A 27,274-nucleotide genomic window follows, 5' to 3' on the forward strand; every position below is an offset into this window, starting at 1 on the left:
TTGGGATTTGTCACTAAAGACATCTTATCAATTCTGTGTAAAAGTAAATTATCATTTTGTTTAAACTTTTACTTTACAATTTGAATTTAACATGTCTAACAGGAGTTGCAAGCACTCAACCCAAAAATAATTGGCTGGCTGAATCGTGAACCAAATGGCCAATTTCCATAAATAGTTTCTGCTGAAAGAAAAAAAAATCCAGTGAGCAGCAGTATATATCACTGAGTGTGTGTATATATGTAATATGCTTTTAGAATCTTGCCTGCATTTCAAAAGAACTTCCCTTCAGAACATTGCTGTGAACTATTCAAGTTCAAGCATTTTCTCCATCTTAACAATTATGAACGATTACATTACCTTAGTGCTGGCACATTACCCAGTTGCATCCTGACTGAAACGATCCATGAACAGTAACCTGTACAGATACAGATGTTGTCGCCCTGAACCCCACCCCCCACAACTTGGAAAACAGTCACATTTCTCAACCACCTCTTCTTGCCATTGTCCAGTAATATTGGAGCATATAGCAGTTTCTTTCTTACTTTTAAATGCATAAATGCACTATTGAACATCAAGGAATTATTTAGTTTAGTATGAGCTTTCCTGTCTTGGAAGACTGTTACTGCCTTTGTGGCTGTTTTTGCTGAAATGAGTGAAGGTCACTGTATAGAACCTGACCAAAAATGAGTAGGTATCCTGCCTTTCAAGCTTCATCAAACTCTTCCACTATCAAGTAACTGTTTGAAATCAACAAGATTATTGGAATGCTGTTGCTATTTTAGGGCTGTAGGTTATGCTGTCCATGTAGAACTATTGTTTTAAAATGGGACTTCATTACGGTTTGTTTAGGCATTTGAAATGGTGGCCGATTTCTCAAAGATGCCGAATATGGGTCTGCTGAATTTCTGCTAGTTGAGATTGTGTAGCGGCAAACTATTTGTATGTCAATTCAGCCATTTTGTTGACTTTTAAAAGGGGTGTGTCAAATGGTGTTTGGTATACACAGCAATATTTTTGGGGATTATTAATTTGCTACTTTCTTAAAGCTGGCTGCCTATGTTTTCTAAAGCTTTTCATTCAAAGGTTTTTGTTTTGTATCAAAATTTATATTAAAATATCTGTTTCTAACTAAATAATATGTGGCTATTATTTAAAAAAGGGCGGCACGGATGGTGCAGTTCGTAGCACTGCCACTTCACACTTCACAGCAAGGAGAGTGCATGTTCTTCCCATGTTCACGTGGGTTTCCTCTGGGTTTTCTGGTTTCCTCCCACAGTCCAAAGACATGCAGGTTAGGCTGATTGGAGAGTCTAAATTGCCCGTGGGTATGAGTGTGTGAGTGAATGGTGTGTGCCCCCTGCAATGGACTGGCGACCTGTCCAGGGTGTATCCCTGCCTTTCGCCCAATGTATGCTGGGATAGGCTCCGGCCCCCCTGCGACCCTGTTCAGGATAAGCGGGTTAAGATAATGGATGGATGGATCAATATTATTTAAAGAGGGTTGCATTGCTGGTGGGCAAACTAAAAACATGACTAATCAATTGTGTAATTTTAATACCTGCATACTATTGGCAACTGTAGCTGATTGTGGGGATTTAGAAGTCTTGAGTTTCAACATGACTTAACATTTAGGTTTTCCATCTTCCTTACCCTAATCAGACCTGGATTCAAATACTTTTCTGCATTTGACTAAGCTTGCTTGATGGTATTGGAACAAATAAAATAATCCCAAAAGTGTAAACCCCACCCATTGGCTACTCCTTGCAGGCTCAAATGCGCTGAGCACAGAATTTTTAATCCAAAATGAATACCATTTGAATCCAGGTCTGACCCTAACATCTAGTAGTCGACCATTTTCAAACATTGTGCATTTTTGGGGGTACTAAAATCGGCCAAGAGCTTTTGTCTGCACTCTGAGCTGCTCATGGTTTTCTTAATAGACCAAATTGGTGAATCCAGGTACTTTGAAGAACTTTGAAGTACACACCCCTTCTGCGGGAATACTACTCATGGTTAAAAATGCCAACTTGGTATGGAAATTCTCAAAATACTTTCAGCTTGTATTTTACTATAATAAAAAAGAAACATCAAATTTTGTTGTCAAAAGATATAGCTAATTTAAGTGTTGTGTTCCAAACACAAACTTAGCTCACTATGTTCTGAACAGTGCAACTTTCATGAAGTTTTCATAAAAACTTGGTACGAGTCACAGGTCTATACGCGATCCATTTCAGCATACTGTGACATGGTAATTGTGCTCCACTGTGACATTGTGGTAGGGGAGCTGTTGCTAAAGAGAGACCGCACCAGACAGGCTTAGGCTATACGGCGGTGTTCAGATTGTCAGCTGGTGACCATCGTGACCAACGGTCTTCTGAACACTGGGATGTTGTGCAGTTATTTGTTTTCTCTATAATTATTGGTCCAATTGCCATCAAGTGTTTTAGTGCCCGAGATATTCAATAAGAAACCATAATCATGAACCACGTGAAAAATACAATTGATGTTAACTTCTGCTGCTTTTGTGATTTCAGAGTTTGTGGTTTTTTTTCAAAATTCTAGGTGGTATTTTAGGCTATGATAGCACCCTAACTTTTCCCCAGGTGCTGCTATAGCTGCCTTAGCACCATCCATTCCAGCACCGTTGATTTTAGTGTAACTTTTGTGTACACTACTGTCTGTCTATCTGTCAATCGATCGATTCGGTGAGAATGTGTTGAAAGATTTAATGTAATGTACCGCCGGACTTGGCGATAGAGCAGGTGCAGATGGAGACTGGCGCAGGTGTCAAACAAAGCTCTCATTCTCTTGTCAACTTGGTATGGAAATGCTCAAAATACTTTCTGCTTGTCGGACATATGATGAAATGTTAATTTAATTTCAAAGTACCCGGATTCGCCAGTCTGGTCTATACCCACATTTCGACAAGGTCCGCTCCCATGGATTCCTTTGGGAGCTGCTCAATGGCGCGAGAAGCCAATTCACAGAGGCGGCCATATTGGACTATGGGGCTTTTGGTACCAGAGGAGTATGCGCACTTGGTACCTAAACGTGAAGGATCACGTTGACTTTTTCATACAGTAGTGCATACCAAAGGTCACTGGAACAAATACAAAGATTGGCTAAATTACTGAGCACATTGTGCAGGTAGGCAATAAATAATCCATGGATAAAATACAAAAAAATTAAAAATCTGTCTGATAGGTCAGGTATTATTGTATATGAATAAAGTTTGAATCTTTGTAATTGACAGGTTTATCATCATCATCACAACCACCTTAATCAGCACCATAGTGTATTGTTAAGAGCAAATTAAATATATTGAGCTCATTATTTGGCCTATTTATTTTTCATATGTGATTAGTCTTCATTATCATGCAAAGACAGAAATATTACAATTAAGAATGTTTTTAATAACAGTCAAAATAACAATGAGGTCAAAATAATAATATATCATTTCAACATAACAGCTTAAGAGGGCGGCACGGATGGTGCAGTGGGTAGCACTGCCGCCTCACAGCAAGGAGGTCCTGGGTTTGAATCCCCGTCGGCTGGGGCCTCTCTGTGTGGAGTTTGCATGTTCTCCCCGTGTTCGCGTGGGTTTCCTCCAGGTACTGTGCCCTGCGATGGACTGGCGACCTGCCCAGGGTGTATTCTTGCCTTTCGCCTAATGTACACTGGGATAGGCTCCAGCGACCCTGTTCAGGATAAGCGGGTTAGGATAATGAATGAATGAACAGCTTAAGAGCAACATATGCCAGCTTTATTTTTTATTTGTCGATTCATCACCATGAACAATGGACACTAATGATTTTGCAGGAAACATTATTATTAGTTATATTGACAGTGATAATGTCAAAATAATAACAGCATCAAAACAAAATAGGCTATAACACTGAATGTGGATTCATGTTATCCGCGGTCTCTTGGGCTGAGAAGCGATCTGTGCAGGGAACTCTCTCAACCCTTTTCAGCGTATCAGTCGATAAGCCCATCACGGGTGTGCCTGTGAACAGGTGTGTGCAGTGTGACATAAAACCATGCGGACCAAATTGGAATGAAATAAATCCTATATCATCTGTACAGCTCATAAAATTGGTCACAGGAGAGTAATTAGTTCAGTCTCAAAAAATTTTTGAGTTATATAGAGAAGAGTAATATATTTTGGCCAGGATAAATTTGTAGTTTTGAATGGACTTCAGTGGGGAAGTTCCCTCATATCTCCCCAATGGACCTCCCTAAACTGGGAATGAATGAAAACTGCCACCTGCTCTCTGGACCCCATCCCCTCCAGCTTTGCCAAGGCTTGTCTCCCCACTATTTGACCACTTATCACCAAAACCATACATTACTCTTTTAGTACTAGCCATGTCCCTCACCCATCTCCAATTTCTCCAAAACTGAAGCGTGTTGTCGCCACACAACTCAAACTCCACCTCACCTGCAATGATCTAATTGAACCATTCCAATCCGGATTCCGTACACAACATGGCACCAAAACAGCCCTCCCTAAAGTCACCAATGACCTCCTCCTCTCCTCAGACTCAGGCCAACTCAACATTCTTATCCTCCTCCACCTCAGTGCAGCTTTTGACACCATCAACCATGCCATTCTTCTCTCCCGTTTGGAAACTTCCATCAATATCACTGGCACTGCCCTTTCCTGGCTTAAATCCTATCTCTCAGACAGACAACAATACATTAGCATAAACAACTGAAACTCTGTTTCCACTGGGAACAAATATTCACGTCACCCCCCTCCTCGGCAACCTCCACTGGCTGCCGGTTATGGCTCGCATCAAATTTAAAACTTTGGTGCTTATCAAGACATATACACCATTCCGCCACTTCGGGCCACCTGGCACCTCCCCCTCGCCACACCTGCACTTCTCGGTCATGACTGCTGTCTGTTCTAGCCCCACGGTGGTGGAATGACCTCCCTCTGGCTGTCTCTGACCACTTCCAAATGCAGACTGAAGACTCTTCTATCCTTTTCCTCCCTACCTCACAACCATGATTAGCTTGGATATGCCTGATTTTACGTCTGTTTATGCTTTGATTGTAATTTTCTTCTTCTTTTTTGTACCATTTAATTGTATTTTAATCATTGTATCACTTTGTGTATAAAGTGTCTTTGAGTACCTTAAAAAGCGCTCTATAAATAAAATGTATTATTATTATTATTATTATTATTATTATTATTATTATTTTCTGTGCTCTGACAGTTTCGCCCATAGACTGTATAAAAATTCAGCATGGTTATTATAATAACATACCATAATATAATAGTATATATTATAATTGTTATATAATAATTATATAATGTAATGAGTATATAATTCGAGTCTTTGCCCCAAGTGAAGGAGTTCAAGTATCTCGGGGTCTTGTTCACGAGTGAGGGTAGAAGGGAGTGTGAGGTCGACAGGTGGATCGTTGCAGCGTCAGCAGTAATGGGGGCGTTGCACCGGACCCTCGATTTACTGGTCGACCTACGTCCCAACCCTCACCTATGGTCACAAGCTTTGGGTAGTGACCGAAAGAACGAGATCGCGTATACAAGCGGCCGAAATGAGCTTCCTCCTTAGGGTGGCCGGGCTCAGCCTTAGAGATAGGGTGAGGAGCTTGGACATCCGGAGGGAGCTCGGAGTAGAGCCGCTGCTCCTTCGCGTCGAAAGGAGCCAATTGAGGTGGTTTGGGCATCTGATCAGGATGCCTCCCGGGCGCCTCCCTTTGGAGGTTTTCCGGGCTCGTCCAACTGGGCGGAGACCCTGAGGTAGACCCAGAGCCCACTGGAGAGATTATATATCTCTCCTGGCCTGGGAACGCCTCGAGATCCCCCAGGAGGAGCTAGAATGCGTTGCTGGGGAGAGGGACGCCTGGAATACCCGGCTTTGCCTACTGCCACCGCGACCCGACTCCGGATAAGCGGGTGATGATGGATTGATGGATGGATGTAATAAGTATGGTTGTTAGATTGGTTCAAGGAAAAAGAGTCTGGGTGCTGGTGAATAGCAGTTTTCATTTATTGCAATAATATTCTGGTCCAGAAGAAGGTCTAGCAGCCCCCGCCAGCTCCTTCTGAGTTTTACTGATAATTTACTAAGTGCCTTAACTTTTCAGAAGGTCGATATTTCTGTATTATAAATCCTTTTTTTGATTGGTTTTATGTAATATTCTAATATTTTCAGATACTGGATTTTTGATTTTCAGCTGAGCTGTAAGGCGTAATCATCAAGATTAAAACAAAAAAAGGCTTGCAATATTTTACTTTATGTGTAATGAATCTAGGAAATATGAAAGTTTCACTTTTTGAATTAAATTACAGAAAAAAACAAACTTCTCCACGATATTCTAATTCTTTGGGATGCACCTGCATGTGCAAATGCACACTTCTTAATAAATATATAAAATATAGATAAAATATATTTATAATAAATGATAAATAATACTTGTACTTGTAGTTGAACGAATGAGCAATCAATCAATTATTAGAACTTGTCAATCGAATTATCGGTGTTGCTACGATAGTGGTTGGCGTTTCCAAGAGATGGTTTAAACTCATAACATGTCAATGCAGCTGATTAAAGGTAAAACATTTTTGTGTTAAAACATTGTTACAAGACCAATCCCTTCCAATTGTTGAAAAAGGCTCACTGACTCACCCTCTGCCTGTGTTTCTAGTCTTTAAATTTGGGTTTCAAAATATACAGTTGACGGGCCGACGAGCTGTACAATAATACAAGCGCATTGGTTGAAAATTGGTTCTAATTGCCACAGCCAATGGTGTGGGGTCTTATTCTGATTGTTTGCGGGTAGCTGCCCAAATTGCACTCCAGACAAGTGATCACTGAAACACTGAAAATGATCCAAGCTTAGACTACATACAGTCAGGTCCAGAATTATTGGCACCCTTGATGAAAATGAGCAAAAAAGGCTGTGCAAAATAAACAACACAGATAATGAGCTACAGTGGTGTGAAAAAGGGTTTGCCCCCTTCCTGATTTCTTTTTTTTTTGCATGTTTGTCACACTTAAATGTTTCAGATCAAACTAATTGAAATATTAGTCAAAGACAACACAAGTAAACACAAAATGCAGTTTTTAAATGAAGGTTTTTATTATTAAGGGAGAAAAAAAATCCAAACCTACTTGTGTGAAAAAGTGATTGTCCCCTAAACCTAATAACTGGTTGGGCCACCCTTAGCAACAACAACTGCAATCAAGCGTTTGCGATAACTTGCAATGAGTCTCTTACAGCGCTGTGGAGGAATTTTGGCCCACTCATCTTTGCAGAATTTTTGTAATTCAGCCACATTGGAGGGTTTTCGAGCATGAACCACCTTTTTAAGGTCATGCCACAGCATCTCAATAGGATTCAGGTCAGGACTTTGACTAGGTCACTCCAAAGTCTTAATTTTGTTTTTCTTCAGCCATTCAGAGGTGGACTTGCTGGTGTGTTTTGGATCATTGTCCTGCTGCCGAAACCAAGTTCGTTTCGGCTTGAGGTCACGAACAGATGACCGGACATTCTCCTTCAGGATTTTTTGGTAGACAGCAGAATTCATGGTTCCATTTATCACAGCAAGTCTTCCAGGTCCTGAAGCAGCAAAACAGCCCCAGACCATCACACTACCACCACCATATTTTACTGTTGGTATGATGTTCTTTTTCTGAAATGCGGTGTTACTTTTATGCTAGATGTAATGGGACACACACCTTCCAAAAAGTTCAACTTTTGTCTCGTCAGACCACAGAGTATTTTCCCAAAAGTCTTGGGGATCATCAAGATGTTTTCTGGCAAAATTGAGATGAGCCTTAATGTTCTTTTCGCTCAGCAGTGGTTTTTGTCTTGGAACTCTGCCATGCAGGCCATTTTTGCCCAGTCTCTTTCTTATGGTGGAGTCATGAACACTGACCTTAACTGAGGCAAGTGAGGCCTGCAGTTCTTTGGATGTTGTTGTGGGGTCTTTTGCGACCTCTTGGATGAGTCGTCGCTGCGCTCTTGGGGTAATTTTGGTCGGCCGGCCACTCCTGGGAAGGTTCACCACTGTTCCATGTCCCAAAAGTCCCAAAGCTTTAGAAATGGCTTTATAACCTTTTCCAGACTGATAGATCTCAATTACTTTCTTTCTCATTTGTTCCTGAATTTCTTTAGATCTCGGCATGATGTCTAGCTTTTGAGGATCATTTGGTCTACTTCACTTTGTCAGGCAGGTCCTATTTAAGTGATTTCTTGATTGACAGGTGTGGCAGTAATCAGGCCTGGGTGTGGCTAGAGAAATTGAACTCAGGTTTGATAAACCACAGTTAAGTTATGTTTTAACAGGGGGGGCAATCACTTTTTCCACACAGGGCCATGTAGGTTTGGATAAAAACCTTCATTTAAAAACTGTATTTTGTGTTTACTTGTGTTGTCTTTGACTAATATTTAAATTTGTTTGATGATCTGAAACATTTAAGTGTGAAAAACATGCAAGAAAATTTGAAATCAGGAAGGGGGCAAACACTTTTTCACACCACTGTATATATATATATATATATATATAGCACCCAGCATTAATGATCAGTAATCTCAGTGATCAATCATATTTTCCCCTGATAACTGACATATAAAACGCCATATAGCATAGGCTACGTTTCACTAATGTACAGAAATGTTTCTGAATTAGCGTTTGTGATATGCAACCGACAATAGCCAAGAACATAAAACTGTTACAGTACACAGTGTTGAAATCGGACACATTGGGATTCTGGGATTATTCTATGGAGCTGGTCCAACTGGTCAAAGAGCTGTTTCAATATCTATCTCCAGGTGTCTTTTTCAGCAGAGGTTCATATTCGATTGCAAAAATGGACAGGGACGTAATGTCATACAAGCAACGAGAAAACAATGTTATGGACCAGGTCACATTTGGCTGTAGCCTATCGAGATATCAAAGTATGCCTTTGAAGTACACACAAGCTAAATGACACGAAAAATACTGCCTGCTATTCACAATCCTGGATGTCAAGAGGCACCATTTTGGCTCCATATGGCTCTGGCAATGTATAATCCGTATGTTCCGTGAGGAGCGTGACTCACAGTTGCGCAATGCCTTACATTATAGAGTCATTGGCTAACAGACAAGCTAACTTTTCACCATTAATTTTCAACAGGGCCTCATTCTTAAAATATAAATTTTTATTATAACTGTAGCACATGAAAACCCGATTTTAGGAAATGGCACTAGTCCGCTTAAAGGTAGGACATGTTCTAATTGGGTGAGAAACTGTAAAACGCTTAAAAACGTTAGTAGAAGAGCGCAAAAAAAAAAATCTCTTACAGAAATGCTAATATTTTCACTTTTTAATAAAAACTATTATTTCAGGATTAATTGGAATAGCGTGTCTGCAGAATATTTTTCATGTATATTGGTCCCAGAACAGCGAAACGACAAGGCTGGCAATTGTTCATGTTTTGCATATATATATATATATATATATACAGTTCTGTGCAAAAGTCTTAGGCACCTGTATAAAATTCTGTGCAGATAAGATTCTTTCAAAAATAATTCAATGAAAGGTCCTAAACAAATGTACTGTACATTTTACATTACATTTGAGTAATTTGGGAAAACTGTGTGCAAGTATACCTAGAAGAATTGATGCTGTTTTGAATGCAAAGGGTGGTCACACCAAATATTGATTTCATTTAGATTTTTCTTCTGTTCATTCACTTCTTCTGTTCAGGCATTTTGTTAATTGATAAAAATAAACTATTAACATTTCTATTTTTGAAAGCATTCTTATTTTACAGCATTTTGTCACACCTGCCTAAAACAATTGCGCAGTACTGTATGTTCATTTTAAGGCAAATGGATTAACTGGCATAATGGATGCAAAGCTGTGAATGACAGCTACTCTGATTTGCAATCGGATTATATGTTTCCATAGCACAATGTGCCAAAGTTATTTACTGTTTTATTTAAATTGTTCATTCATTGGTCAATGATGAGAGTCCATTATGATATGGATGAGTTGCCATCTTAATATGTTACATTAAAGTTCCTCTATGGGAAAAATATCACCCTAGGAAAGTGATTTTAATTATGATGTGAAGTGATATTGGATGTAATAGGTGAGCAGGGAAGGTGGAGGCCATTGCAGTTGAGTGAAAGACTAGTTTTTATATATAATATGTATAAAATCAGTTTCATGGTGACTTGGTCTAATGTACAGTGTATGTAAATGTTGTTTTTTGTAGATATGGCAAAAAATATAAATGAACACCAAACGCTACAAAATTAAAGTTTATCCATGATTGCTTTGTCTATGCATTGTCTTTCAAACTCCAGACATTGAAGGCTTTTTGTGACAAAGGGCAAAAGTGACACTAATCGCATGTTGCCAGTATTTATATAATTTATAAATGTGTTGTTTGGCAGATGCTTTTAGCTAAAGTGACTTGAAATAATACATTTCACATGTAGTCAGTCCAGTATACAATGCCCAAATGCATACATGAGGTTTCATTCCTCAAACATCCACTATAAATTCAGGTGAATGCAAGCAAGTGCTTGCTCCTCAAGAAATATGCTGCCAAACATCACTTATCACAACACAACCAGTCGAATAATTAATTTGACAATAATTAACTTGCCTGAAGGGACCGAGGGTGAAAAACCATTCAAATTCTGGATCAGCGGTTTCTGAGATACTAAACCCACCCTATCTACCACCAACTAAATGAACCCTATACAGTTTATTAAGCCTTCAAGGTTAAGATTGTTAGAATAAATGTTTTGTAAATATTGGTGCTGGAGGTGAGTACTGGTATATGTCTATGTGCGCATGCTCACATATGTGTGTGTATGGCACCCCACCCAGGTAAATGGCCACCAGCCGCCACTGCTTGTGACATCACACTACCCTCATACTGGGATCAATAAAGGCTAACAGCACATAAGCACTTACTGCTGGTAAGTTTTATCACCACTGTCTTGAAAAAAGCGGCCAAATTATGTTTTCTGTGAGAAATGTGTTGTCAAGTTCAAGTGAACAGCCTTCAGTCTACGTTCTAAGGTCCATTTTGCTCTCCCTACTACTAGACAGGATAATCATCTGAGATTAGCCTTTTGACATTCGCCCCCAGGGTACTGTTAAAGGCAACAATATACAGTGCACTCCAGACTTATTGGCACCCTTAATAGAAATGGAGAACAATTGCATTTATTCTCATGTTTCAATGTTTTTTTTTGTGATCTCATTTATTCTGAAAACCACAGGTGCCAAAATTATTGGCACTCCTAGCAATTATTGTAAATATATTGAAATCTCAGTCTAAAGGAACTATATTGTGTCATTTAATCACTTCCTGTTTCACAAGAGTATAAAAATGAGGTTACATGCATGCAAAATCCCCTTGTCAACTAGCAGCATGGAAAAAGCCAAATAACAGTCAATTCACAAGACACAGATGGTAATTGACCATCATAACTCAGGTAATGGGTACAAAAACATACATGGTCAAACATACCACTTAGCACATACCACAAAAGTTGTAAAACATATGGAGTGGTTGCATTCATGCCAGGGAGAGGACGTAAGTGCATATTATCCCCAAGGATCACAGTTTAAGAAATGGGTCACCAAGTCATACCAACAAACTATTTTGAAGGGTGGCATGAAGTCTACCCTTACTGAGCACAATAAACAAAACCAAGCATTTTGTCTCATTGGAATTATGACTGGAATAGAGTGCTATGGTCAGATGAGATGCATTTTTTAGAGGTAGATTCAATATCATAGCTATAATGGTTCAGTACAATGGCTCATTGCATCATAAAGAAAGCTGACCAATTGGCTTCTACACAACTCACTTTAACTGGATTTGGAATAATCAATCTTTCAAATCTAAAAACAATCTGTATTTTGGGACGTTTTTTATGCTCTTATGTTCAAATTCTCACAACTACTTTATGTAAATCACAAGTTCTATTAGAACCTGAAAAATGATGAGTCATTAATTAAACAGAGTACCCTCTGTATGTGAATCACAAAATGATCCCGTTTAAAAGTATCTTTCTTCACTTCAGAAACTATACAATTCACTCAAAAAAATCGTAATTTAAAGCCACTGAAAGTTTTGAAAAGTAGTTTGGACAAAATTAACAGACACATATTTAAGCTTTGTTTGATAACAGCTTTTAATGCAACTTCAATACATATTAGTTAACAATGTAAACATTTAAAAAAACTCTGTGACTCTTGGTAACTATGACTTGCATGGAAAAAAGCAGGCACTGTGAAGTGATTTTTTCACACAGTTGACTACATAGCAATTAACTTCCACCGTGTGCGGCAGTCGTTATGAGAGAGCTTGAGTTGTAATAAGCATGCATTTCTTCATTACTAGTTTAGCAACAGTAAAGGACATCGCATAACTTGACCTGAGAGTTTAAATTAAATCAATAAACACATTTGAAAATTTGAGTCTCTGAAAATATTTCCAGCACCACTCAGTTAATTTCTCAAACACAACACATACAAACACACCATTGGTAAGTAATGGGAGACAGACAATAGTGAACTCAGCAAAGTCCAGTACTAGGCATTCCATTGATGTGGCCATTGATTCTCTGCAATGACACATCCTTTGGTTCTTTTTTTATCTTAGGAAACATCTTGAACATTTTCAGTTTGAAATGACATGTGTGGCATAATGGAACTTTATCTTCTCAGTTGTTATTGTTAATTAGCTGGGTGTTATTATTAACTGTTGCAGTTAATAACAGTGGCTTGACTGTTCAATGTATGAACATCCTTTTGGCTACCCATAATAAACACCCATAAATATCAGTCCTGATGGCAGACAATGGCAATTTTAGGGGCTTCCAGTCTTTCCTGACTTATTCCACGTGAATGACAATTACTGTAAACAGGCATTCAGAGAATTGTCCTTGGCAACAAGGAAGCCAAACATTTTGGTCAATTTGAGACTCACTGTGATCACACATGCACACACACACACAATGACATACTGTACATAGTTCACACACACAGATGACACTTTCCAAAGAGTAAAAGAAAACAAATACAACAAACCAGCAACTACACAATTCTGTGTACATGTAAAAATCTGTGATATAGATATATCTATATACAAATACATATTTTACACCCCAGTGCATACATACAGTGTATGTGAGTATTTTCTTTCTTAAATATTATGAAAATTATTTTTAAGATTAATTGTTTGTGTTCAATGAGCTGGCATACCATTGCAATCTACATTTCACAGTGCTCTTAAGAAATCATAGTGCCTTGAAAATGACCACACACCAAAGAACAGCAAACACCGGAACCAGAGAAGAAAATGTACATCAAATGCATTTGCAAACAATCCACTCCATATATGCAGATATGGCAGGCGCACTGACTGCCATTTAAAGTGCACCGCCTGCCATTTGACGACTTGGCAGTCTATTAGTTTGTTTATACTTAATGAGATGTCCTGTACTTGAAGGTGGCAGGTAAATGTGATGTTTAGTACAGATTCTTGGAAACAGATCTTTGCTCTTTGAGTGTCTCAGACACGCAGTTATAAGGAGGAGGAGCCTTGAGCTGTCCTGCCAAATCTGATCATGTGGACTGAAAAGCGAGCCTTTCTCCGGGTGTCATGTCCATCAGCATCACCACATACTTATTTTCCACTTGCCCTGTGCCTTTCTTTCAGAGAAAAGTGTCTTCCCATGAGGGTATTTGTACAGAACATCTCCTTTATAATGAGTTATTATGACAAATATTTACAATTAGTAATCTCCCTATGCTTAAGATTATTTTATGTTATCAAGTATACTAGTTTAATAGGTAAAAATAAGAGTTTAAGGAAATAAATATTTGTACTGTCAATCATGGATCATTCATATTTAACCAAACACCTTTAAAACAACCGTATAAACTTAAGATCAAAATATTAAAATGTTACAAAATGTACTTGAATGTGCCACAGGTTCATATATTATCTATTGCCTTAGTGTGTCACATTTTTTGCCCTGTGTCAATAATAAATAAACACTTTTAAATTACATTATTGTTATCCCCCTTTATGGTAATCTGGGATTGCATGTTTTCTCATGCCACAGGTGTCCTATCCCTACATGCAACCACACTATTTAATGTGCATTAACATTGCGTCAAACAATGACAGAGAAATAAAAGTTACTGTATGTATCTACATTGTAACAACACGTACAGTATAAAGGTTAAGTAATTTTTTTAGACCACAGCCCACATTGTATGCATGTATTGGAGCATCAGATAAACTGGAAGGCTATCACAGAATGTGGGGGTGCAAAAGGAGGAGTTATTTTTCATTGGCACTTTTAAGCAGTAGCAAAAAGAAATTTAAATCATGCCTACCTTATTAATATCTCTACATTTCCTATTTTCAGCCTGAACTAGGCTTGGTAGGGGACCAACAGGCGCACAGGAAATTATGATGGTTTACTTATTCAGTGCAACACTTATATGGAAAAAGGCAGTGGATTTCAGGCTGTATCTTACTGACGTTTGGGGAAGAATTGTTTGGTGAAGAAAAGTCAATTTTGTTTGCCAAGTTTTATTACTAATGTGTGAGCTGCTGAAGAAAAGACCCGGAACCCTCCGAAATCTGGAACATGGACCTGTGCGGAGCTGTTCGGGTTTTACTCAGCGCAGTTATGTAGCTAACTCCACAATCCAGCTTTGTGAAATACTCCTCGGATCATTCAACCTTGGCTCAGGCTACTAAAAGAAGTAAACCGAAGCAACGTTCTGAAGGCAAGCCTGCCAAAACAAAAAGTGACCTCCACTGTACAGAATGAGAATTAAAATTGGATATTGTTGGAATTGATTTAAAGAAGAGTAGAACGTATATGGACTGATGCAGATGTAGGCTAAGTTAACGTTAGTATATTATCTTTCAGTAGCGCTTATTACTTTCATAGCTAACAATATCAAGCACTAGTCTTAGAAGTGGATGTATTACCTCTTGAGATAGATAGCCATGTTAGATAGTTAAATAAGTTCTATCTGCATGTTGCTGCTGGTCGGGTTATATGGGAACCGTAAGCGTATGTTTGGATGGATGTATGTATAGAAAGTTAATGCTTATGCTTTTTTTCTGATGACGACGCTTGTCAGTCTTGCAATAATCTCTGAATTTCATGCTTTCCAGCAGTCAAAAGTTGGGAGCCCTGTGTCCACTAGTCTTCAAACTTCCAACACTATTCACTTGCTACAGGTACCTATCTGTCTTGATAGGTACCTGTAGCAAGTGAATAGTGTTGGAGAGGCTTATTTATTGTTGGTGTGGCTATTGAATTGCATCACAACATAGGCGACACTTGATTTCTCAAAAGCAAAATGCGATCGGCAGTTTCGAACTGCCACCTATCAACAAATCTTACATATTCATTGCCACTTTAAATACCATTATAACAAATAGCCTAAAGAGAAATTACTGAGTTTTTTTTATTTTTTTATTAATTGTACCCTCAGCCCACTCACTTTCACTGACTCATGCAGTGGAATCAAGGTACTTTGGCAGCCTGGACATGCAGAATGCTGGAACTCATTAGTGCCACTACTCTAAAAGTGGCATTGCCTTACAAAGAGCGATGGGCTCCTTCCAGAACTTGTGACAAGATTAACTTGCCAGAGTGTCAGTGAATGTGGTCTCAAGTGTGGTGGGGTGTTTGGCAGTTGGCAATGAAGCCATATTTTGATTTAGAGATACATCACTCGACATGAAAACAAAGTGCAGTTAGGTGGGAACATCAGGACTATGATCAAGACCAGAACTAATATCTTGGAACGAATTACATATTTTTCTGAAGCGATGCCATTACATTAATGGAAAACAAGGCCATGAATGTCTTTTCATCTCCTAAACCAGCCAATTATTGTCAAGACTGCTCACTTCCCAATAATTTCCCAATATATTACTGAAGTGGTTCAAGTATTTACATTTGAGCTTAATGGATCCGTTGGCACAGTATAAATATTTGTACTCTGCATACAAATCGGACTTCATGTACATTGCCAAGGGGTTAGGGCACCCTGCACTTTGAGTACTGTGTGTTGATCATTATGCACAGGGGTCAGGAATGAGAGCTATAGCCAAGCCAGTGATCTCAAACAATGTGTGAGAGTGCTAGGATTCAATTAACTCAAGAGGCTTTCTCCCAGCCATTTGTTTAAAGTGCAGCAGAAACCACACTGAGAATGGAGGAAAGAGTGTTCACTCGCCACCATACCTGCCATTATGCATAATGACAGGGCAGGACATTTTTTTTATCTGACTGTAGTTTCTCCTCATACCACTGGTTTTTAATCGGAAACCTCTTTATGTTCACTTTATTCCTGATTGCAAACTCTGCAGTCCATGCCAGTTTCAGTGCAGGACAGCCGGTGTGAAGCCGTTCAAACTGATTGTGCAAGCTTGATGGCAGAGTGAGATGGCCTTTTTATTTGCTGGGCATGAGGTCTCAGGTTGGTTCAATGGAAGATATCGCTTATTCACACCCAGTCTTGTCGTCAAACACAATTCATCAACATTCTCTTGCATGTTTACAGAGGTTCTTAAGTCCTCAGCTATCTTCTATTAATAACAACACAATGGACCATATTTTATATATGATTTTGATTTTGACTAAGACAATGACACACTAACAGACACTATGTTGCATTCCTTTGATTAGTGGAAATGAAAAGGTCACACTTTTGTTCTTTGCACTAATTTAAATATATTACCATTAATTTTAATGGCTGTGTGATTCAAACACATGCAGCATGTGTCTCTGAGGACATTACATAATGTATTCATGGAGGTGTTGTTGGCTTCACCCGAGAGGCACCCACAATTTCAGGGAATTGTCTTGCTGTGATAGTGTATATCCTTTATTTCTATTTATTTTTTTACACAGAACAATTGAGAAAACCTACCATCCACAAGAGGAAGATACTTTTCCAGAAAAAGTTGCTGTTGTATGACAGCAAAGGCAGGTTCTGTTCTCAGTGGGGCGGCTCATGTGAGCGAGTGAAATGTGCACATTACCAAGTGAGTGGTCAGTATTTGAGTGAGAGAAGGGCGTGCTAGGTTTTCTTTTTTCCTTTTTTTGTGAGCCCATGCACATGTCTGATCCTTCACGCAGAGGGGGAGCAGTCATCCAGGTCCAGCAACTCTTTTACCAGCCTCTCTCCAAACTGTGCCCGACTGTATCGCTTAACCTGGTAGACGTCGGACATCTTGTACAGGATATATGCATTGTTGATGGCCATGCTTATGGTCAGCCAGAACACCTGCTGCCAGGTCTTGTTAGGCTTATGGAAAATGAAATACCTGCCAGGGGGACAAAATCTTAAATGCAATTGTATCCCATAAAAGTTGGAGCACAGTACTTGAAAAGGAAAATGGAAACAATGATTACATAAACCGATTTAAAATCTCCATCTCGAGCAGCTTATAGTGTTAAAATAAATAAAAACATGAATTGGCATAGTATTCATAGATCTACCATAAAACAGGTTCACCAGGCAAGATTCCCAAAAAGACATCATCATCACCATCAACATCATCATCTATGATGCAGCCTACAGAGTAAGGCCAATCCCAGATCTGTCTCCTGCCAATACGTATTAGCAATGCTGTTATCAACTGCTATTGCTGTTGCCTGTTTAAAAGTCCCATTTCAGCCCTCAAAGTCCAGTTTCTGCCCTCAACACTTGCCTTAATATCTGCAGTAATCATGAGCAGAATCCAAGTATCCTCAGAAGCCATATGTTTTAAAAACAGATGGCTTCATACTAATGAGTGAATATTACAAGGATCTGCTTCTTCTTGTACTCTATATCAGCTTACAACTTTCAAAACTACATGTATAACTGGCCTGGTGTTATCAGAATTTTCAACAGTTCATAAGATGGCACAATTAAGAAATATGCCACATTTAACGGCTCACTCAGTAATTTCCAAATAACCTTTGTTGCTTTTCGACTACATACCTTGTGGATGGATCATGGTCCTCATCATGTTTAATGTCTTGCACTGGCATCTTGGTAACCTGGGCAACAACTCTGCTTACCTCACTTGAACTCTATGATACTGAGCCTTTGCCTTTGTTACTGTTGGGGCAATGTACATCTGATGTAGTAAGGCATGGTGTATTTGGCAAAACTTTAACTAACCATTATTTTTAGATATCTTGCCTGGTGAGTTTATTCCTATGGTGATGAGTGGAACAAGGACTACAAAACAGCTGTTATAAAAAAACTAAGAAGAAGAATGAAATGTGGAGGAAGGAAGATGAGCACAGTAGTGTCAGCCCGACACTTATTTTAAATACTTATTTTTCCTTCTGAAGTGCTTTTTAAGAGGATCTTTACCATTTTTATTTTATTTTATTAGGACAATAATTATATACTATACTTCTATACTTGTCTTTTTGCCATTAACATTTAACATTAACATTACTGAGTGGGCAGTTGATCATTTTTATATTTAATGCTTTACAGCTTGCACCATTCACAACTAATTGTTTTTCAAAATAATATCCTCGCAGTGCTTTACTCAATTCTCACTGCATTAATTTAATATTTCATACCAAATTACCCCCACCAAATAACCATACAGTAGCATTTTACAGTGGTTTCGCGTTTCATTTGGCGGTTTGCTTCTGCAGCAAAGCTGGCATTTATGGCTGGCATTTATATAGCACCTTTATCCAAAGCATAGTACACTCACACACACACCAACGGTGATTGGCTGCCATGCAAGGCACCAACCTGCTCGTCCCCAGGGCAGGATCAAAAAGGCAACCCTCCTACTGCCAGACTGCTCTTACCTCCTGAGCCAATATCCATATCCCCGTATACTTGCAAGGTTCTGATAGTAGGGGACAGCCACATTCTTGAAATATCTTCAGTGAAATTATCATCAATTTATACACGGTAGTACAGTAGCTAACCAAGACATGACTAGAATGTTAGCCATGTGTTTTACGCACAGGTTTACAAAATCTACAGAGCTGCGTTCCATTCAAAGTCGGAGGTCAGAATTACCTCCAAGCATTCCAGGTGCATGACACAAAAAGAAAACAATGTGGCAAGTGTAGAACCACTCAAACTGTCTGCATTCCACACTAACACAACGACAGAAATAACCAGTGACATTACTTGTTAGCTGTGCTCCCGTCTAGCTCTTCAAGTATAATAAGTCATTGTGGTAGATTATACTCTCACCAAGCACTTTGTTAGGAACATTTTTACTTTAATACACCTACATATTCATACAGTTATTTAATCAGCCAATTGTGTGGCAGCAATGCAATGTATACAGTCATGTAGATACGGGTCAGGAGCTTCAGTTAATGTTCACATCAACTATCAGAATGGGGAAAATTTTTTGACCATGGAATGATTGTTGGTGGCAGACTTGTAAAAAGTAGTGCAAAAAATACGACATTCCCATGACCCATATAATTGTATAAATCCAGTGCTGTTCCTGTATATTGCTGCATTCGCCAATCATGCCAACTGCAGGGGTGCTATGTATGGACAGCTGTTTATCCTGACAGGAACCCTATAATATTATGTTTTTCAACTTCTACTGTAGCCATGATTACTTAATGTAATCTTTACGACTTTCAGGTAGAAGCCTAGGCGTGGAATTTCACGTATGTAGCCTATGTTTATAAAACTAATCTAAATGCAGGAGGATGCAACTTTGAATTACTTCATCAATAAAGTGCCAACAAATGAGCTTACCAAACGGACTAAGTTGGACATGTAGTCTGTAATAAGAATACTTAATAGGAAGATCCATGGATATCAAGAACAACCTAGCTGTCTGGTACTAGCTATGTCAATTAATTTGATCTACCATGTAGAAGCAGTCTAATGTTAGGCGCCTAGCCTATATCTTTGGATATCCTCAGTTCACCACAACCTCCCAGAGGACTACAAAGCACATGCTGATGTTAGGCTATATTTAACAAATGAATGTCTATTTTGCCCGAAACACATGGAGCCTCTGTGTCTAATTTAGTAGAAAAAGGGCCTTGCTCAAGGGCCCAACGGCTGTGTGGATGTTATTGTGGCTACACCGGGGATCGAACCACCGATCTTGTAGGTCCCAGTCATGTACCTTAACCACTACGCTACAGGCCACCCTGTAAAATTATCCTTGTAACATTATCCACGATGCAACATGTAACAATCAATATTGTCATTATGTGCATATTGTCACTAGCTAGGTTCATTTGGATTGAGGAACATTCAATAATGTTAACATCATCTGTTAATATTAAATTACCCAAATCTACTAATCTGGTGGAAAGTATTGGTGGCAACATTGTTAATACAATACAAATGTGTTAAGTATAAAAATACTGTTGATTTGCCTTTGAAGAGAACATCACATTCAGTCAAAAACACTGAGAGACAATCTGCCATTGCCAGCTTCCCCCCCATTGTAGATAAAAGATGATTTGTTATCTATTTGGGCAAAATTTATTCAACCCATTACAGTCTGAAGGTCTATGTATGACACACCCCCTCAATTTGTTATCCAGTTAATGCGTGTAAGTAGTGCCGAATTAATGAAATGGCAGCACAAATGGTGAACCGTGTAACCGATACTGCTCATGACCACTAGGGGTCAATCGCGCATAATTTTTTAAAATGCATTGGTTAAAATAATAATTCTTCAAGGTTTCATCCCTCTTCCCTATGGCTTCTGTCTGACAGACATGATTGGCATGAAATCTGTAAATATGCTGCTGTTAAGATGCTGCTGTTACAGACGGGGTTGTGCACTCCGTTGGGAGTGCAATATTTGCCTGATATAATATGATAACACCGGGTCTATTTTACCTTAGGCAACTGGTCTCATGATTTTACATTTATACTAATACAGGTCTCTATACAATTTGATATACAGTAGTGTGTGGTGATGATTATACGCCACTACGTTTGTCTAAAAGGGGCCCTAATATATTACTTCTTTAAAAAATTTGGGTGAAAATGTATTGAACAATACTATTGTATGCAATGAGAACAAAATTGTTCCCACAATTACATTGGGGTAAAAGTATGGCTAATAAACAGAAACACTGAAAACATTATTTTTTTTGAGAAAAATTTAAATGATTGTTGATGCTAAACAATTTGTTTAAACTGTTTTGAAGCAACACTATTCTGCTGGTCAGTTGTTCCAGTATTTAAGGTAACACGAACTTTGAGCAGTGCCACAGTGTTAAGCACGATGGCATGACGGAAGGAGCTCTCTGGGACTGTTCATAGCCGCTTTGTAGCCTTACATGATGCTGATTATGAAAATAATCATCTGGTGACATAAAAGTTATGATTTGGCCCACTCAAGACCTTAATCCGATTGAGTAAATCTGGGAATTGCTGGATACCAAGATAAATAAATTTGTTGTAACATCAAAAGAATCTCTTTGGAATGAACTTCAAACCATATGGAATGGCTTAATGAGTGAAGAAATTAAAAAAAATGTGAACGATTAAATGTTGTAATCAAAGAAAAGGGTGGCCACACTAGATACTGACTTTTTTCTCCAAAAGAGACTATTATTTTTGTTTTCACAATATATTGTTATCTGTTTACTTATTTTCATCTACATGCACCAATATTACATGAAATAAATACTTGAATAGTACTTGGTTTCTGATTTATCTTCATTGTGTTAGGTGTATAATCACCACTGCACACTACTGTATTTTTATGTAACAGTAACCTTTGCCAATGCATTTTATATGCCACTGGACAATTGTGGTGGTGAGATTAACATGGTCCATTTTTCGCTGAAAGCAGGGAATTTTCGCTTTCAATATCCAATGGATAAATAGCCTAATGATAATGTATTGCCAAAGTTTGGACACACCTTCTTATTCAATGGTTTTTCTTTAGTCTAGTCTTGAGTTTCGAGAGGTGCTGAGCACTTGTTGGCTGCTTTTCCTTCACTCTGCGGTCCAACTCATCCCAAACCATCTCAGTTGGGTTTAGGTCGGGTGATTGTGGAGGCCAGGTCATCTGACGCAGCACTCCATCACTCTCCTTCTTGGTCAAATAGCCCTTATATAGCCTGGAGGTGTCTTTGGGGTCATTGTCCTGTTGAAAAACAAATGATGGTCCCACTATGCGCAAACCAGATGGGAAGGCATGTCGCTGCAAAATACTGTGGTAGCCATGCTGGTTAATTGTGCCTTAAATTTTGAATGAATCACCAACAGTGTCACCAGCAAAGCACCCCTGTAGCATCACACCTCCTCCACGCTTCACGGTGGAAACCACACATGCAGAAACCATCCGCTCACCTTCTCTGCGTCTCACAAACACATGGCGGTTGGAGCCAAAAATCTCAAATTTTGACTCATCAGACCAAAGTACAGATTTCCACTGGTCTAATGTCCATTCCTTGTGTTGGCCCAAGCAATTCTCTTCTTGTTGTTGTTCTTCCTCAGTAGTGGCTTCTTTGCAGCAATTTGACCATGAAGGCCTGATTCACGCAGTCTGATGTTGAGGTGTGTCTGCTTCTTGAACTCTACTCTATGAAGCATTTATGTGGGCTCCAATCTGAGGTGCTGTTAATTGGCGGTTTCTGAGGCTGGTAACTGTAATGAACTTATCCTCTGCAGCAGAGGTAACTCTTGGTGTTCCTTTCCTGGGGCGGTCCTCATGAGAGCCAGTTTCATCATAGCGTTTGATGGTTTTCGCGACTGCACTTGCGGATACATTCAAAGTTCTTGAAATTTCCGGATTGACAGACCTTCATGTCTTAAAGTAATGATGGACTGTCATTTCTGTTTACTTAGTTGGGTGGTTCTTGCCATAATATGGATTAGTACAGTAGTCGAATAGGACTATTCACAGTATACCAACCCTACCTCTGTCTCAAACACATTAAGAAGGCAAGAAATTCCACAAATTCCACAAGGCACATCTGTTAATTGAAAACCTTCCAGGTGACTACCTCATGAAGCTGATTGAGAGAATTGCAAGAGTGTGCAAAGCTGTCATTAAAGCAAAAGGTGGCTACTTTGAAGAATCTAAAATATAAAACATATTCTGGTTTGTTTATTTTTTTTTTTTTACTACTTAATTTCATATGTGTTCTTTCATAGTTCTGATGTTTTCTACAATGTAGAAAATATTTTTAAAAAGAAAAACCATTGAATGAGAAGGTGTGAAAAGGGTGTGTTTTTTATATGTAAGGCATAGTAGAAAGCTACGTTCAGTTTGCCGGTAGCTACTTTTAATTTTTTTGAATAGTTTGACGGATCCTCTGGAAACCTTAATAGACGACATAACGTTACAATAAGCCATAAGTCAACCAACAGCTACAGAAATTATTTGATAACTATAATACTGTAGTATTCAATTCCCTGTGGTGTTTGCATTTTAAACCCCCTGAAATGGCCAAAGATTGTATGCTAGACTTACTGTAGCTTGTCGATTGCTAGTTCAGAATGTTAACTGCAATAATACACAGAGCTTACCTTGTCAGCTTCAGAAAAAAATGATTGGTCATTGGTTTCAGTTAACCATTTAAACGTTCACATTCCTATTGGGGACCAAATAATGTGCAGCTTAGACAACAAGACAAACAACAACATCTTTTTTGGTTTGAACGGAAGGACTACTTTGGTTGTGCAAATTAGTTACTGAGGAAAAATGAAAAGATATACGCAAATTTGCCACTGCCCAGCAGATCTCCCAAGGCAGAAGTGCCAAATTAAACACGAAACCACTGTGCCTCTCACAGTCACTGCCACAATAATAGCTATTTAGAAGCATAGTATCTAGTACAATTTACATTATATACCTTACATTTAATAGCAAATATTGGTTCTGTACTCATTTAATTTAATGAGAGGCACTAGTAGGGCTATGTTAGTTTGCACCCTTCCAAACTCCAATGAAAACAGACGACATTACTCCAATGAGATGATCGGGCATTGAAGACATGTAAGCTACACAAGCTCTCTCTCAGCCTGAGGAAGGCATCCACAGCTAACAAGCATTACTCACTTGCTGTACTTGTCATCATATTTGCAGATATAGCTCAGATGTGCTGCGAAGGCCTCCACAGCCAGAGGGCAGGGGATCTCTCCTCTTTTCCTTTTAATGATGACTCCTGCAGGGACACAAATGAAGTCACATACAGCCCGCAAGTATTTAAATGATAAGCGACAATTGTCAAACATCTTGACAGCTTTCACTGGAAAACAAGACACTTCCCTCTCTTCACTGATGTTCTGGTGCCTAGGCTCACAGACAAAATTAAATAACAGGAATTAAAACAGTTCACCGGTCATTCTCAATCCATGATACTGTTACTGTTCTCAAATATGCACAAGGTTCTGTTTAATATCCCTCAACTTATTCAAGACTCAACTCAGTATTCAAGAGTTTACCCCATTCACTTCAATGATTTTACGGATGTAGTCCCAATGAATGAGAGAGGGGCATTGAGACATTCCACCTTTAGCCAGTAGAGATGCAAATGAGTTTGGGGGGCAAACAAAACAGGGCGGCACAGATGGTGCAGTGGGTAGCACTGCCGCCTCACAGCAAGGAGGTCCTGGGTTCAAATCCCAGTTGGCCAGGGCCCCTCTGTGTGGAGTTTGCATGTTCTCCCCATGTTCGCATGGGTTTCCTCCCACAGTCCAAAGACATGCAGGTTAGGCTGATTGGAGAGTCTAAATTGCCTGTGGCTATCAAAATTTGCGAGCACACTTTGAAGAATTATTGTTATACAGTATCTCAATAAGGAGAGCAGTTATTAGTTTTTTGAAGTTAAATGATAGCGGGGTGAGTCAGGGTTTAAAGCTAATTTAGGTTAAACCTGATATATGTATCCTTTCATGAAATTATGGTTTAAAATGCTATCCAAATCAAACCTATTAACATTATTAGCAAGCACTGGGTTAGGGAATGCACAAATATAACAATTCTCTACAATAATTTTGCCTTTTGTTCTCCTCTGTGACCACCGTAGTTCTGTTTTCTGTTCATTCATTTTATTCATTCGTTTCACCTGTGTCACTTCCTGATTGTCGTGCACGCCCGATTCTCGTTTCCCTTGTTATCTGTTCTATTTAAACCTGTCTTCTCTGTCTACTCGTTGCCAGATTGTAATGTGCTCCTGCCATTCTCTCCAACGGTTATTCCTTCTCGTTATCAAACTTGTTATCTATTCTTCAACTTCAATTTGTGCTCTCAGTCTCAGCAAAAGGTAGTGTTACGATAGAAACCGATTTGTGTTTCAAATGTTTTAGACTCTTCTAAAACACTTCTAAAAAACATTCAAGTAATATTTATCAACTAATTTTCCAGGCATTACCGTTTTTCTGGCTCAAGCGTGCAGATTGCTGCCTTGGTTAATTGGTATCCAGGTGCAGTCCAATTACCAAACCAATGATCTATTATTGGTAGGCTCTATTTAAGGCTCATTGTCCCTCCATTCTGTGCTTGAGTGTTGCATTGCACGTCAGACACCAAGCCAGTTAGAGCTTTGTTGTACGTCGCTCTGGATAAAAGTGTCTGCCAAATGCCATTAATGTAATGTAATGTAATGTAATGTAATGTAATGTAAAGGTAGCCTGGAAGTCAGATTTTTCTTTATATATTTAAAGGTGTGTTGCCCCAGATTCTGGTAACCATATCAGTTTTTCTTGTATACTCTCTTTTACCTATTAAGTCAAAATAGACTCTCGTGTACGGGTTTTAGGCCCTGTTTACACGACAACGGTGCCTACTGAAAAAGGCACATTTGTTGAATTTCGGCCTTTCGTTTACTTGACACCGGCATTTTGGAGGGCTGAAAATGTTAACTTTTGATAACGGGTTCCAGAGTGGAATTATTTGAAAATGCTGTCCTTCCCGTTTCCGTGTAAATTGGTAAAACGCAATTCTTGAGATAACGGTGGGAGGAGTGAGGGGAGGAGATGGGTGATGACATGAAACTGTGACGACACAGACCCTAATATGCATATGCAAATCAGTCTACATTACATTACATTACTGGCATTTGTCAGACAATCTTATCCAGAGCAACGTACAGTCGATTAGAATAAGCAGGAGACAATCCTCCCCTGGAGCAATACAGGGTTAAGGGCCTTGCTCAAGGGCCCAACGGCTGTGCGGATCTTATTGTGGCTACACCGGGGATCGAACCACCGACCCTGCGTGTCCCAGTCATGTACCTTAACCACTACACTACAGGCCAAACCCCTGTGAAACTGAACCTCTCAAGAGGGAGAGTCAAACAAGCAATCGAGTAAGCATTATTATCCCACAATGGGGAAATTAATTTGGCTCCAACACAACAAAATTAAACCAAAAAAATTAGCATACAGTACAGAATGAGGAAAGATATTCAGATCCAACACACACAAATAATTGTCATGTGTCATTATGTTACATAACATAACATCAAAGGGTAATGGTGAGAACAGGCCATTCAGCCCAGCAATGCTCGTCATGTGCTTGCGCCTTGCATTCTAGTGTTTTTTTCTGTCAGTTTCTAAGTGTACTGACCTGTTTCATTTTAGACCACTGCTTCCTGGATTTTCTGTTTGTATTTCTTTTACCCACTGTTTGTGGACTTTCTCACGCCCTACTCGACCCAGCTCCTGGTCCAAGCGATGGTTCTGTCCTGCCTGGACTACTGCAATTCCCTCTTGGCTGGCCTCGCAGCATCCGCCATCAGACCCCTCCAACTTATCCAGAATGCAGCAGCTCGTCTGGTCTTCAACCTTCCCAAATACTCGCACGTCACCCCCCTGCTTACTACCCTCCACTGGCTGCCTGTCATGGCTCACATCAAATTCAAAACATTGGTGCTAGCCTTCCAAGCAGTTAAGGGGTCTTCCCCAGCTTATCTACAAAAAATCATCAGACCCTACACCCCTGCCAGACCTCTTCGTTCAGCCTCCACAGGCCGCTTGGCACCTCCCCCTCTCCGAACCTCCACCTCACGCTCACGACTGCTGTCTGTTCTGGCTCCACGGTGGTGGAACGAACTCCCCGTTGAGGTCAGAACTATAGAATCTCTCCCCACCTTCAAACGCAAGCTGAAGACACACCTCTTCAAGCAGCACCTCTCCCCATCCCTCCCTACCTCCCTGTGAACCTTAATTGTTGTCTCTGTGACTTGCTTTGTGTATCGGTATTTTTTAGTTGGCTAGGTAAGCAGTGTTTTGATAGTTAACTTTGGTCACTTTTGCTC

At 39.4% G+C, this 27,274-nt stretch overlaps 1 protein-coding gene across 5 annotated transcripts in view; it reads right to left on the reverse strand.

Annotated features, from left to right (window-relative positions):
- The window catches only part of LOC133121602 (piggyBac transposable element-derived protein 5-like), a 72,306-nt gene that overhangs the window by 10,477 nt on the left and 34,555 nt on the right, over positions 1–27,274 (reverse strand). For 2 of the 5 annotated variants that reach the window (XM_061230903.1, XM_061230902.1), the window contains 2 exons: positions 24,073–24,178; positions 16,907–17,361 (listed from right to left, as the gene is read on the reverse strand). In XM_061230903.1, the coding sequence (XP_061086887.1) occupies positions 17,166–17,361; positions 24,073–24,178 (302 nt within the window). In that variant the 3' untranslated portion in view covers positions 16,907–17,165. Of the gene's footprint in view, positions 1–3,435; positions 3,699–16,906; positions 17,362–18,023; positions 18,144–24,072; positions 24,179–27,274 lie in introns of those variants that run through there. The other 3 variants (XR_009708020.1, XM_061230904.1, XM_061230905.1) reach the window with 3 other exon arrangements.

The sequence above is a fragment of the Conger conger genome, chromosome 2, assembly GCF_963514075.1.
Source record: "Conger conger chromosome 2, fConCon1.1, whole genome shotgun sequence".
In the NCBI taxonomy this organism is placed as follows: domain Eukaryota; kingdom Metazoa; phylum Chordata; class Actinopteri; order Anguilliformes; family Congridae; genus Conger; species Conger conger.